The sequence below is a fragment of the Vipera berus genome (assembly GCF_964194415.1).
Source record: "Vipera berus genome assembly, chromosome: Z".
Lineage (NCBI taxonomy): Eukaryota > Metazoa > Chordata > Lepidosauria > Squamata > Viperidae > Vipera > Vipera berus.
Window position 1 is genome coordinate 27,635,719 of NC_138205.1, and position 15,447 is coordinate 27,651,165.

At 37.2% G+C, this 15,447-nt stretch overlaps 2 protein-coding genes across 2 annotated transcripts; one reads left to right on the top strand and one right to left on the bottom strand.

Moving 5' to 3' along the window:
- Positions 1-1,565: 1,565 nt before the first annotated feature.
- LOC308678906 (olfactory receptor 5G9-like) lies at positions 1,566-2,537 on the bottom strand (the record flags this gene model as incomplete). Its single annotated transcript, XM_081346136.1, has 1 exon — positions 1,566-2,537. One exon carries the CDS (start codon positions 2,535-2,537, stop codon positions 1,566-1,568), a length of 972 nt encoding a protein of 323 aa, XP_081202262.1.
- A 7,971-nt stretch (positions 2,538-10,508) lies between these two features.
- LOC308678907 (olfactory receptor 11A1-like) lies at positions 10,509-11,495 on the top strand (the record flags this gene model as incomplete). The annotated part of the gene is made up of 1 exon (XM_081346137.1): positions 10,509-11,495. The coding sequence occupies one exon, from the start codon at positions 10,509-10,511 to the stop codon at positions 11,493-11,495; it is 987 nt and encodes a 328-aa protein (XP_081202263.1).
- Between the last annotated feature and the right edge of the window lie 3,952 nt (positions 11,496-15,447).

Sequence of the window (15,447 nt, forward strand, 5' to 3'; positions counted from 1 at the left end):
TTGGTCTGCCTTAGCCGTGAAAGCTAACTGGGTGACTTTGGGCCAGTCACTCTCACCTTACAGAGTTGTTGTTGTGGGGAAAATAGGAAGAAGAAGGTGTACTGGATAGGTTCATTGCCTTGAGTTATTTGTAACTCGTGTGTGTGTGTGTGTGTCTACTATAGAGATCGTCCTCTCACACTGTATTGTGGTTTGTTATGCTGGCCTGACAGACATGGATAGGAAAGTATTACAGAGTGTGGTGAGCACAGCACGAAACATTGTGGGCTGTCCCCTGACACCACTGGATGACATCGCCAGGGCTCGCTGCCTTGGAAGAGTGAGGAAGATTCTCAGGGATGACTCACACCCTGGTCAGTATCTCTTTACTCTCCTACCATCGGGTAAGAGATACAAGAGTATAGCCGGCCGTACCAACAGGCTGAAGAACAGTTTTTATCCATGGGCTGTCAGGCTCTTGAATGGGAAATAATTTTATGTGTGATTGACTTGTGAGGCCAGTGTGTTTTGCAATTAGCTCACATGGTGTAACAAGATGGAGGGTTTGTTGTCACTGTGAGTTGTGGGGGGGACACGAAGGGAGGCTCAGCCAATCTCAATGTATACATGGTTGTACTTTGACAATAAAGGTTCATTCATTCAAATAACGGGAATTATAATCTAGGTTTTATTTCTATTCATTATGCTTTAGATTTGCCAAGAATTCCCATCTTATAATTCTGGCAATCATGCTCCTAAGATATCTAGAAAGCACCAGGCTGAATAAATGTATTTTAGTTTAAATATAACTTCAAAATATAATGTTTGATTACACACAAAATATTGAAGATTTTCTACCTTAGTGATTAGTTTACAGGGGCTAGTATCAAAAAGATGCTGATTCCCTGTGAATCAACATGGTTTACATCACATAATTATATTCTGATTAAACATTTAGCATTTATGTAGTATCCCTGTACTGCTTATATTAAATAATATATTTATATATGAGACAAGCTTAAGCAAATGAAGACAAATTATTATATTGTGCTAAAACGTGATCTGTTGAGCTGAAAGTAGAGAACATACATTTTAAATTATTGGGGGGAAAACTCCAAATATAACTTTTGTAAAACATACTTTGAATAATATAGTAAAAGATTTATTTGTTTGTTGTATTTATTTATTTATAAAAGACAGAATCTATCTAATTTATTTGGTCCACTAGATATCTTTGTATGCAAATACCAGGAGATTAAGTGGAAGGAGACAGAGTTCAACATGAATAATACTACAAGAAACTCATCTGATATGACTATCTTTGCCTCATATATTCAGTGCTCTCATAGCTTTCCATAACATTATGGTTGCATGGTCAGTCCAGGAAGTACTATACAAACAGCAATGTGTTTCACCAGAAATCATAGTCTTACTGTGAATCCACCAGACTTTAATTAAATCAACAGAAGACATCTTAATCATATGTACCCTTTGAAAAAATAGTTGGCTTGTGTAGTGGAAGAGAAAGAGACAAAAAACCAACATCTTTAACCAAATGGGAACCCAACTAGCATTTTACTAAACGTTCAAACTAAATTCCAGTGATGTATTCTTTTAACAGTACATAATTTAGCAACTGCTTTTCCAAAAGCCTCTTTTACCTCCCTGTTTCTTAGGCTGTATATCAAGGGATTTAATAAAGGTGTCAGGACTGTATAAAAGAGAGACAAAACTTTGTTGATTTCTCGCAGTCCATCTGTTTTAGGCAAAATGTAGACAATCATTATTGAACCATAGAAAAGGGACACCACCATGAGGTGTGATGAACAGGTTGAGAAGGCCTTTTGCCTTCTATTGCTGGATGGGATTCTCACAATAGTAGAAATTATATGAACATAGGATGTCAAAGTCAACATAAAAGGTGGCAATGAACATACAGCAGCTAGTAATGCGGTTAAAATTTCAATTACATGTGTATTATTGCATGCAAGATTTAATATTGGATTGAAATCACAAAAGAAATGGTTGATTTCAATGGGGCCACAGAATTTTAACTGGTACATTAGATACATAGTTATATTAATAGCCAATGAGCCACTTATCCAGGATCCAGCCAGAAGCTTCAGACAAACCCTGCCATTCATAATGGCTTTGTAAAGTAGTGGATTACAGATTGCTACATATCTATCATAAGACATTGCTGCTAGAAGGTAACATTCAGTGGCTGCCAAGAAACCAAAGAAGTAGTATTGTATCATGCAGCCAATTATAGAAATGGCTATTGGACCATCACATAGAAGGTTGGTCAATGTTACTGGAAGAATATTAGAGCTGTAGCATGTCTCAAGACAGGACAAATTACACAGGAAGAAGTACATAGGAGTGTGAAGATGATAATCAGTAACAATCAGGACAATGATAAGGATATTCCCAACCATGGTCATAATATAGACCATCAGTAAGAGGATAAAGAGAAGAAACTGCAGATCACCAAAATCTCCAAATCCCAGCAAAAGAAATTTGGTAATGGTTTGATTTTGTTCTTCACTTGGGGCCATTGTTACAAAATGATATCTGCAAAAATGAAATAAAATACATAACAATTGAAATTGTCAATGAAATTCTGTCATTTCTTTGAAAGAGTATTACATTTATTTAAAGCAAATTCATCTTTCATGCAACTAGAAGTGGGCTATGACCACATTCTATTCTTATCTTGTGATAATTAAATGCCAAGTTTTAAATCAAGTCCAGGAAAGATCACCAATATAGTTGTGTGAAAACTAGAGTATGGTAGCTAGATAATATAAATTTGCATTCATATATTTCATTAGTATAAACTCCACTGAATGGAGTATAATTTACTGGGAAATTATAGCTGCCCAACTGATTGAAGTGAAGTCCTATTTCAACTACTCTAATTTAGATTCAAACATTTTATCTAAAACAAAAGAGATTTTGTCATGTTTATTTATATTGCAATTCAGCTGGAAAACTTGCTGTAAAATTATTTGAATCCTGACCTATAACAATGCCCAAGTATATGTTTACCTTTCCTTCTTTCTTTCAAATAACACACGCATGACAATGGTGGTAAATAGACTGTACTTTTGAAATTAGATATTGCTACATTCACTTCATATTTTTATATTACATTGAATATTATCTTGGAAATCCAGTTTAAAACTAATATTTTTACTTTTTCAGATCATAAATTAATCATCAAAGGTCATGTCTTATTTTTGGTGGAAAAAGTGTAGTAACAAGGCTGTCAATCATAATACAAATTCTTATTTTCTTATAATTTTCATACTGTTCAGTATATATAAGTCTAATAGCTTGAGTTGTTTAAAGCTTGGACTGGGTTGTTCCAATTCCAAGATATTTAAAAGGCAGTATTTAAAATTAATATAAAGTTGTTAATAATAATAATAATAATAATAATAATAATAATAATAATAATAATAATAATAATAATAATAATAAGAAGAAGAAGAAGAAGAAGAAGAAGAAGAAGAAGAAGTAGTAGTTGGAAGGGACTTTGGTTCCTTGGAGGTCATCTAGTCCAACCCCCTGCTCAGGCAGGAAACCCTATACCATTTCAGACAAGTGGCTGGCCAGTCTCTTCTTAAAAACTTCCAGTGTTGGAGCAGTGTTAAAGGACTGTTATCTCCTTGATCTGCTGGCATAATAAAACATACCTATCTGCAGCCTGGGTGCAGATTTATGCAATCTCAATTCTTTAATGTCCAGAATGACTTTATATTACTAATGGCCATGATTATATAATAATTTCAGACTTTTCCACTATTATTAAAAATGTAATTATTAGGAATTTGAAAGAAAAAGTACCATACCTCAAAGCTTTACCTGCAAAAAATAATTCATTCAATCTTTGACAAGTTGGGGTACAGTGGAAGAATTGAAGAAACACTGAACCAACCACTGAAAGAAAATTCTAAATAAGAAGAGCTAATGAACTATAAATATAAGTGTTTCTGGTTTCCTTTGAATTTAAGTCTTTTATTTTGGGACTACTGGTTCTTTTCCATTCCCCAGTTCCATGATGTTCAAATACTGATATGTACTCTTGAAGAAAACTGATCAAAGAGCAATTTCTTCCTTGCTGAATGTTGGACAGAAAGAGATCTTTAGTTCTTAATTTTTTTCTCAGTAGTAGGGTATCTCTGTTTATTTTAATGTGACCTATAAGAAAGATCATATGAGTAGCAATAGGAACATCTCTATCTAAATGGGAATAGTGCAAAAAGAAAGAGGTTTACTTGTGTGACATACTGTATTTCCAGCGTCTTGTGAATTAAAACAGTAGTATTCTCATAATCCCATAAATCATAATATCTTGGCAACTGATATACACTGATCCAGAATGAATGCTGACTATTCTAAAGAAGATGTAATTATAAAAAAATATACAAGCATTTTCTTTTATTAATGATGAATTTAACAGGTTTATCCAACATTGTAATTTCTACAAGTCTGTGTTGGTTGTGGTCACCTAAAAATCTTTTTCTTGATTAAGTAAACCATGGTTGGTCTCTGACCATCAGTGAAGATTAAATTAAAAACCAAACATTACAGAGTTGGGTCTTTATAATCAGGCTCCTTGCCTCTGATCCTGTAGAACAAATTACTACCTGATCTATAGGAATATGTATAAATAAATAAGTTCAGAATGACCATATCAATATTTTTGTTGTTTTACCTGAAAATAAAGACCTGATTATCTGAAGTTGATTCCTGGCAACTTTATGGACACCTCTATGCAGTTCATTGTTGTCATTGCTGTTTTCTTGGATTTTGTTTTTTTAAATTTCCAGTCTAGTCTTTAGTCCTGGATTTTCCTAAACTTTTCTAATATGTCTAGCAATTAGGCTTTATAACTCTGCTGAATCTCTGAGCCTAGCCAGGTGCTCTCTTTTCTCAAATATCCTCAAAACTCCTCTGCTGTCACGAACCATCTGTATTCCTTTTTCTTCTTTCATTTCTGTTCTAAAACCTAAAGCTATTTGTTTTTATTTCCTCTCTTCCTTATCTACTATTTCATCAGAACAAATGTCCCTCCTGATTTATTGCTTTTTTCCTTTTCCCATAGGAAAGGGTCAGTTCTGTTATCTTCATTTTAAATAATAATAAGTGTTTTAAAACTTCAGCAACTGGATTTGATTAGATGCTCAACTTTCTTGTTGAGACTTAGATAGATTTTCTCCATGATGCTCTGTTCCCAATTTGGTTCTTCAGCACTTTCAATGGTGCACTCATGTTACTGTAACTGAATCTAGCCATCTTGCAATAATCAATCATTTTTTTTATTTTTTTCATGTGGTTTTCATAATAATAATACAATAATAGTTTGCCACTGTCTTCTCCCATATGCTATGAATTGATACCTTGTCACTAAAATAATTATCTGCCTCCAGCATCTTCCATATGCTGCTATCTAATATAGGTACTTGCTTTAGCTGGGCAGCTGAGATGACCTTCATGTCTTTGTATGAAGATTTTCTTGGCATACACTTTGGGTGTTCTTCACACATTCTCCCCATGAACACCTCCCACCACAGCAAGGCAGTACAGAAGAATTTGGGCATTTGGGCAGGGGGGAGCTGATATTCTTTAAAAAATGAGATATGCCAATGCTGAACTAATTCAACTACAGACTTTTACTTTCAATTTCATGAATAACAACTGTAAAATGAATGAGTGCCTTTGTGAAGCAGTTCTCACGAGAGATCGATGGGTCGTTAAGGTGCTTCCAAGTAAAAAAAAGGCAGGATGCAGAGATGCAGTCATTATGAAGCTTTATTCATCGATAGGTTATATATAAAGAGCTATATGGCATGGAGGCATGCATGCTTGTATGATAGAGAGAGAATGCATGCAAGAGAGAGAGAAAGATGAGAAGGGCTAGAACAAAGAGCAGCCCCAGAGCAGAGGTATTTATGGGGGGTCTCGGCCCCTCCCTAACCATAAAACACTCTATCCAATGGGACTGCAGGGGTCTGAGACCCCTGACTCATCAGTGAAAGCAAAGAAGCCTCTTTGCTCCCATCTGATGACCTTTTTGGGTAACTGCCAATGGCTGGCACAAAACATCTAACAGCCTTGAAAGTGAGAATAAGAGAAACATATCATGTGTATCAATATAAGATGAGAGCCAATTCATTTTAAAGATTAAAGCATCAAGCAAAAGTGGGAGATTGTGAGTTCTTGTCCTGCCTTTGGCACAAAGCCAGCTGGGTAACCTTGTGCCAGTCATGCTCTCTCAACACTAGGAGGAAGGTAATAGCAAACTACAAATCTTGCAAAGGTACTACAGTACTCAGCAGTCATCACGTGAAGTGTGTGGGGTAGAAAAAGGTAGTTGCAAAGAATGTAGCCAGAAAGCCAAGATTGATTACGAATTTTAAAAAGACAAATAAAAAGGCAAGCAATATTGCTGGAAATTTAAAAAAAATGTTTTGGAAGTACTGCACATGAAAAGTGCTAAACAAAGAGCCTTCAGCAGAGTGAATAGAATTAAAAACTTGTTGTTGTCAGGGAACCTAAATTATTTGCAATGAATTTTAGATAGACCACATGATGCAAGAAAGACAATAGATCTGAAAAGTCCAAAATCTTTTAGACAGGGAAACTTGGAAGCATGGCTCTAAAGATGGATATACCTGTGGAAAAATAATGCAAGTGAATATACAATCTTTGTGTACCTTGATAGAATATTATTGAAAACGGGAAAATGGATGGAGACATTTTAATGTAAATACTGGTGGAGATATAATGGATAATATGCGATCTATGGCAAGGAATGAATGATTGTCAAAAGAACTCAAAAGGGCAGGTTATAAGAATATAGCATCCTTATGCCCAGTTACAAAATAAATATAGGAAGAAAAAGGGAGTTAATTGAGAGAAAACAAAACACTGTGAAACTCATATTTGGATGGAATTATCTCAATTCACAGAAGTGGCCCTGAATGCTCTTCAATATCTTCATAAATGACTTAGATGAGGGAACTGAAGGGGATCTCTGATGACACCAAACTGGCAGGAGTAGCCAACATCCAAAGAGACAAACTCAGGATCCACAAAGATCTTGACAAACTTGATCAATGGGCCCTATCAACAAAATGAGTTTCAATGTGGAGAAAAGTGAAGTCTTACATTTAGGTAAGAAAAATCAAAGGTACAAGTACAGATTGGGCAAGACCTGACTTAAAAACAGTAACTATGAGATGGACCTTGGAGTCCTAGTGGACGATGACTTGACTATGAGCCATCAGTGTGCAGCAGTAGCCAAAAAAGCTAATACAATCCTGGGTTGTATAAACAGAGGCATATAATCAACATCACGTAAAGTATTAGTACTGCTTTATAAAACCCTAGTAAGACCACACCTGGAATACTGCAGCCAATTTTGGTCACCATATCACAAAAAACGTGTTTCGAGTTTGGAAAAAGTTCAGAGAAGGGCAACTAAGATGATTAAAGGCCTGGAGACTAAAACATATGAAGAATGGCTGCAGAACCTGGGTTTGGCTAGTCTAAAGAAAAGAAGAAATAGGGGAGACATGATACCAGTATTCCAGTATTTGAGGGGCTGCCACAAAGAAGAGTGGGTTGCATTATTCAACAAAGCACCAGAGGGCAGGACAAGAATATAATATATAGGGATGTGAAAGAAATCAGCTATAATATGTCATTCTCAGATAAAATGTTTTCTAAAACAATGTATATTGAGAAAACTATGTATAAAAATGGATATCATAGGCACTTGCATAAAAATAGCATAAACTATAGAAAGATAAATGACTGATAATCAAAAGAGTAGATTATTTAATTTCTTTCTTAGCTTTTTTAATAGTATCAACTATCATTATTCAGTAGTTTAGAACAGAAATAATTGCATTAAAACCATATACATTACTGAGCTTTGTTCATGTTTAAATAAGAATAAATCAAGAAAAAAATAGCAAACCATCTAAAAATTAAGCACCGGTAATTCAGATCAGTTTTAGACTAATCCAAACATCTGTATTCCAGAAATAACCTTGATATGTAGTTGTACCTTGAAAAGGGATGCATAATTACAATTTCCTTTTTTCTGCTATTTCTTTGATGCAAAGAGAAGTGAAGCAATTACAATTTCTCATGCTCATATTTTGTCTAGCAATTACCTAATCTGAAAACATTTAGCAACTAAAACATAGAACACTTTATAACACCTTGGTATGTTACACACTTGGAATACTGCATCCAGTTTTGGTCACCACAATGTAAAAAAAAATGTTGAGACTCTAGAAAGAGTACAGAGAAGAGCAACAAAGATCATTAAGGGACTGGAGGCTAAAACACACCCTGGAATTTGGTATGTCTAGTTTAATAAAGAGAAGGACTAGGAGTGACATTATAGCAGTGTTCCAATTTCTTAGGGGCTGCCACAAAGAAGAGGGGGTCACGTTATTCAACAAAGCATCAGAGGGCAGGCCAAGAAGCAATGGATGGAAACTAATCAAAGAGAAAAGCAACCTAGAATTAAGGAGACATTTCCTGACAGTGAGGACAATTAACCAGTGGAACAGCTTGCCTCCAGAAATTGTGGCCGCTCCATCACTGGAGATTTTTAAGAGGCTAGACAGTTACTTGTCTGAGATGGTATAGGTCCTCCTGCTTGAGCAGGGGGCTGGACTAGAAGATCTCTAAGGTCCCCTCCACCTCTATTCTATTCTATTCTATTCTATTCTATTCTATTCTATTCTATTCTATTCTATTCTATTCTATTCTATTCTATTCTATTCTATTCTATTCTATTCTATTCTATTCTATTTTCAGCTTTTCATTGATTCTGCTTTTCTGTGACTTCTCTGTTTCCTCTACCATGTATAATTTTGTCCCTTAATTTTTTTATTATTTTGTTGGTCAATAAATCCTAATTATAATTAAAAACAGCTTACTATCCAATCTTCTCTCTTGTTTATTTAAGAATATTGGGAATAATTTTATTCTTTATGAATTCTACAACAAACTCTTCTGATGCATACTTATTCAATCAATGTCACTAGTAAAAGTTTACCCACCTACAATTTTTCAACAACTCCTCAACCTATTCAGGATTGCATGTCAAAGAAAAATATAATATTTTGCAAGGCTGATTCAAAAAATTGTATTTCACAGTCTCTGCCATCTTCTCCACTCTCCCACAATGGTATTTCTCTTTGTAAAATCACAAAAACTGTATGCAGCTACCCAGTCCATTCCCAGCTGGAATAGCCTTATTAAATGTCTACGTATTACAATAGTGTAGAGCAGACATGTCAAACACAAGGCCCGGGGGCCAGATCCGGCCCGCAAAGTGGTTTCATGCGGCCCACGAAGCCATCCTGGAAACAGTGAGGGAACAGCCCCCACTGCCTTGGCCCTGTCCCAGAGACCCTCCTTCTGCCAGAGACCCTCAGATCTGTCCCACTCCTGCCCAGGCCCCCATAGGCGCCCTTGATGAGAACGATGTAGAGCTGGCCATGCCCACCCAGTAGGCCATACACACTCTAGCCACATCCACCCAGTAGGCCATGCCCACCCAGGCCATACCCACCCGGCCCCCTGAGGGCAACTGCAATGCTGATGCAGCCCTCAATGAAATTGAGTTTGACACCCCTGGTGTAGAGGGAAAAACAGATTTCTTGGGGAAACTATATAAAAATAGAAGCAGAGCATCTTGGACTAAAGGATGTTCAGTTCAAACAGCTGGAAACATATAGTAGAGAGTGCATTTGAAGAGAAAAAATAGATCCAGTTATTGCAGAAGTAAATAACAATCTCTACTTTAATATATTATATACTATGAGGCAAGCATATCTCATTCAGTATCTCAAGCTGTTTGCTATTATGTAATATGAAGAGCTTTCCAACTACTATTAACAATGGGACCTGCATCTCATGGATGAGAATGTAATCTATGAAGAATGTAAATTCCATATGATGAACTAGAATAGAATAGTAAAAATAAGGGCGGAGAATAAGCTGATGTATCCTAATCCATAGCATCTGAATTGTGGTAGTATTAGTATTGGGATTTTATTAAAGTAGTACATCCAAGTTTAACCCTTAACACAACTGTTACAAGATTATTGCTTTACAGTATATATAAAAGAATGTATGAAAGATGCCATAGTTTTACAACTGTACTTTATTTTAGTGATCTTGGATATCACATCATGTTTCATACTCCAAGGCAAAATGTGGGAGGATGTCGAGCAATTTTCTAACAATCTAATGCTCTCTAGATCCATTAGGACTAGAACTTCCTAGAACAAATTTGTGGTAGGATTTCTTTGGGGGTTGCTGTGATCATGACTGTACCTAAGCCACAGTCAAAAGTTTCCATGTAATTCATTAAACAGCAAATTTAACAGTTTTTGAATAAATCATTAATCCTTTTTCTGTTTTGTATATACAATATTTTATTTGCAGCTGTTGCCTTTTTTAAATGCTATCTTTTATTTGATTTCCAGCAGATGCAGTCCGTGTGTAGCATACATCAAGAAAACCAAACCATCATTACACATTTTCTGTTGCTGGGATTTGATGATCTCCAGGATTTGCAGCTATTCCTCTTCTTACTTTTTCTCATGATCTACATTGTGACCATGATAGGGAACATTCTCATCATTTCTCTTGTTGCTTCAGACCACAACCTTCACACCCCAATGTATTTCTTTATAGGAAATTTATCCTGCTTAGAGATTTGCTACAGCTCAGCCATTCTACCAAGGATGCTAGTCAGCCTTTTAACTGCGGATGGACTTATTTCTGTTAGAGGATGCATTGTACAATTCTGGTTGTTTGGATTTCTAGTAACAACAGAATGTTATCTGCTGGCGGTGATGTCTTATGATCGCTACCTTGCAGTATGTAAGCCACTTCATTACATATCTATCGTGGATACTCGTTGCTGCATTCAGTTAGTGTTAGTATCATGGTTCAGTGGCATGGTTATGGTCACTATAATTACAGTAAAAATGTCACAGTTAAATTTCTGTGCTCCGAATGAAATGAACCATTTCTTTTGTGACTTCATGCCATTGATGCAACACATTTGTTGTGGTTCCCATCTACTCCTTTTGTCCAGCTTTGTAACTACTTCTGTGGCAACCTTTCCTCCGTTCTCACTTACCCTGGCTTCATACATCTCCATCATCATCACCATTCTGAGAATCCCTTCTGCTACAGGAAGGAAGAAAGCCTTCTCCACTTGCTCAACTCATCTTATAGTTGTTACAGTGTTTTATGGGACATTAATAGTTGTATATATGAACCCCAGTTCTGTAGCTCTCAGCAAAATGAGAAAATTTGTCTCCCTGTTTTACACAGTCTTTACACCTCTTTTCAATCCTCTGATATACAGCCTGAGAAATAGGGAAGTGAGCAAATCCCTCAAAAGAGCTTTCAGGAAATATGTGATATTTTTTAAAAATACTGGAAGTGATTTCTATTCAAAATAAAAGAATATAATATATAGGGATGTGAAAGAAATCAGCTATAACACATCATTCTCAGATAAAATGTTTTGTAAAATAATGTATATTGAGAAAACTATGTATAAAAATGGATATCAAAGGCATTTGCATAAAAATAGCATATACTATAGAAAGATAAATGACTGATAATCAAAAGAGTAGATTATTTAATTTCTTTCTTAGCTTTTTTTACAGTATCAACCATCATTGTTCAATAGTTTACAATAGACATAATTGCATTAAAACCATATACATTACTGAGCTTTGTTCATGTTTAAATAAGAATAAATCAGGAAAAAAAATAGCAAACCATCTAAAAAGTAAGCACCGGTAATTCAGATCAGTTTTAGACTAATCCAAACATCTGTATTCCAGAAATAACCTTGATATGTAGTTGTACCTTGAGAAGGGATGCATAATTACAATTTCCTTTTCCTGCTATTTCTTTGATGCAAAGAGAAGTGAAGCAATTACAATTTCTCATGCTCATATTTTGTCTAGCAATTACCTAATCTGAAAACATTTAGCAACTAAAACATAGAACACTTTATAACACCTTGGTATGTTACACACTTGGAATACTGCATCCAGTTTTGGTCAACACAATGTAAAAAAGATGTTGAGACTCTAGAAAGAGTACAGAGAAGAGCAACAAAGATGATTAGGGGACTGAAGGCTAAAACATATAAGGAATGGTTGCTGGAATTTGGTATGTCTAGTTTAATGAGGAGAAGGACGAGGGGTGACATGACAGCAGTGTTCCGATATCTCTGGGGCTGCCACAAAGAAGAGGGAGTCAAGCTATTCTCCAAAGCACCTGAAGGCAGGACAAGAAGCAATGGATGGAAACTAATCAAAGAGAAAAGCAGCCTAGAATTAAGGAGACATTTCCTGACAGTTAGAACAATTAACCAGTGGAACAGCTTGCCTCCAGAAGTTGTGAATGCTCCAACACTGGAAGTTTTTAAGAAGAGACTGGACAGCCATTTGCCTGAAATTGCATAGGGTTTCCTGCCTGCGTAGGGGATTGAACTAAAAGATCTCCAAGGTCCATTCCAATTTATTATTATTATTATTATTATTATTATTATTATTATTATTATTATTATTATTATTATTGTTGTTGTTTTGTTGTTGTTGTTGTTGTTGTTGTTGTTGTTGTTGTTGTTGTTGTTGTTTTTGTTGTTGTTGTTGTTATTGTTGTTGTTGTTGTTGTTGTTGTTGTTGTTGTTAGTGCTTTTTTGTATAAGAAAAAGGTGCCGGAACTCACACATGTCATACAACCCGCCTTGCCTATCCTACAAGGTTCCATCCAAAAAAGGTGCCGGAACTCCGTTCTGAGCGTTCTATGAGAAAAAAAGCCCTGGTTGTTGTTGTTGTTGTTGTTGTTGTTGTTGTTGTTGTTATTTGCATAAACATAAATGGGGCTCTTTGCCTCTTCAGACTTACAAGATTCTGTTACAAGGCTATTACAATAAAAGTAGTACTAATTTACATAGCACTGAATTCTTAGTCTGGTCAATCTTATAAGACCAACATCCAATTGATGAATAATTAATGGCAGAATACCAATGGCCTCAGATCATAATCTAGATTTTCCAGAATATAGTTTGATGCATATAACTTGTCATGGCCTTATAGGTCCGTGCATTGTGGAAGAAATATTTTACTAAACAGCTTGTGATAGGCAACCATTTAAAAAACAGTTTCTTCTGAATTTATCAGAAAATATTTTAGAAGAGGTTTAGAAGCACACCCCACACCTTAAGAAACAATTAAAATAAACATTGCAACTTAAAATTTATAGAGAATTCCTCAATACCTATTAAAAGACAAGCATATCTAAAGTACTGAAGCTTCAGTGAACTGACATGTGATGTACTGTGTAATGTATTGGGATTTTACTTGAACTGTTTCACGTGTCTGTTTGAATGCTGCTTAAGGTTGCTCAATTGGTGTGTCTGTGTAACAGTCACTGACTAAGCCAGACTTGCTGTCTCCAAGAAGATCGTTGGATGATTTGGGGTGTGAATGGGTTCCTTTAAACCTAATGGCCACCGCTTAGTGGCCAACTGTATAAGTAGCTGCGCAGAAGCCTCTGTTTCAGTTCTGTTCTTGTTTGCCTCAATAAAGCAATGTTCCTGTCTGCAACCTCTCGTCTCGCTTATTGCCAACAAAGAACTCACTACACAACACTGGCGACAAATGTGGGATGCTGTTTCTACAAAAGAGCTTGAAGTCACTAGGGGGTGAGGCCAGCTCAGTGCCTGGCAGGGACTGCATTTCCCCCCCTCTGTGGACTAAGGAGCAGAGAGCTTCAACAAAAACTTTTTGCAAAAGAGACTCTATCGCTCCAGGAAGCCCTAAAAGAAGTCATGGCAGACAAAGCTGCCAGCGAGGCGGTGAAGGCATTGCGGCCCGCCAAAAGTACTCCTCACGAGAAAGATGTCCACCACAAGGACGCCAAGCATTCAGAAAACATTGACTCCAACCATAAAGTTGACAAGATCCAATGGCACCACGACAAGGAACTGAAGCCCCCTTACAAGGCAGTTCCCTTCCTTCAGTGTTTGGGCTGTGGTGGCCACCACCAGTGAGCCGGTTCCGGACAGCCATATGTCGGGCCTGTGGGAAATCTGGCCATATCACAGCAGTCTGTAGAGGTTGTCAGAAGGACCACCAATTGAATGATCCAATCAGGAAAGGTACCGGGGCCCCGGAGAGGAATAGAGTAGGGTTCTGCTCTAGTCATCAGAGTGTTTGCCACACTGGAGCTCACTGCCCCATTAAGCCAAAACGTCAGCTTCAAGTCGAGCTGCAAGGCTGGATGGAACTGGACACTGGTTCAGCTGTATCCATTATTTCCCTAGAGACTTTCCAGTTCATGTGCAATCTCAGTTAGAGGTGGGCCAAGCTTAGACCATCCAACATCATTCTAAATCACTTCCAGAATTCCCGAATAGCCATCAAAGGCAAGGCCACCTTGGCCATTGAATTCAAGGGGTTTTCAGGGGGGCTAGATGTGATTGTGGTGGAGGGCCAGAGAACAGGCTTAATAGGGCTTGATTCGTTTGATGCACTGGGCATTCAGGTAACTGGGATCCACTGGACACAAGCAGTGAACTTGGCATCAATATGTGAGGAATTCACAGATGTTTTTGACATGAGCCTGGGAGAGTACAAGGGCCCTCTGATAGCCTTTAAGCTTGATCCTGCCATAACGCTTATTAGGATCAAGCCCCGTAGAGTGCCATTTGCATTAAAACACAAAATCGATGCAGAGCTGGACAAGCTAGTCAATCAGGGAGTACTAAAGCCCATAGATGGGCGTGAATGGGAAACTCCCATTGTCATGACACTTAAGGCCAATGGGGAGGTCAAGATTTGCACTGATTACAAGTGCACCATTAATCAGGCACTACAGCAGCACGTGTACCCAGTGCCAGTCGTTAGCTACATTTTGGCATTGCTGCAAGGGGGTACTGTGTTTGCTAAGTTAGATTTGGCACAAACCTATCAGCGGTTGCCTGTGGACAAGGCCACACTGGCTGTACAAACAATTGTGACAAACAGGGGGGCTTTTAAAATCAAACACCTCCAATTTGGGGTTAGCATAGCCCCAGGAATCTTCCAGGAACTTATGGAGCATACACTCAAGGGCATTCTGGGGGTTTGCCCTTCTTTGACAATGTGCTCATAGCCGGTGAGTCTACTGAGGTGCTTGCAAGGCAGCTCAAAGCCATCCTTTAATGGTTCTGCACAGCAGGGCACAAATTAAAAAGGAACAAGTGTAACATTGGGGTCCCTTCCACTGAGTTCCTGGGATTCCACATTGATGCTGAAGGTATCCATCCTGCAGAGTCCAAGCTGAAGGCAATTCAGTTAGCACCAAGCCCCAGGTGCAAAGGAGAGCTTCAGGCATAACTGGGTCTCCTGA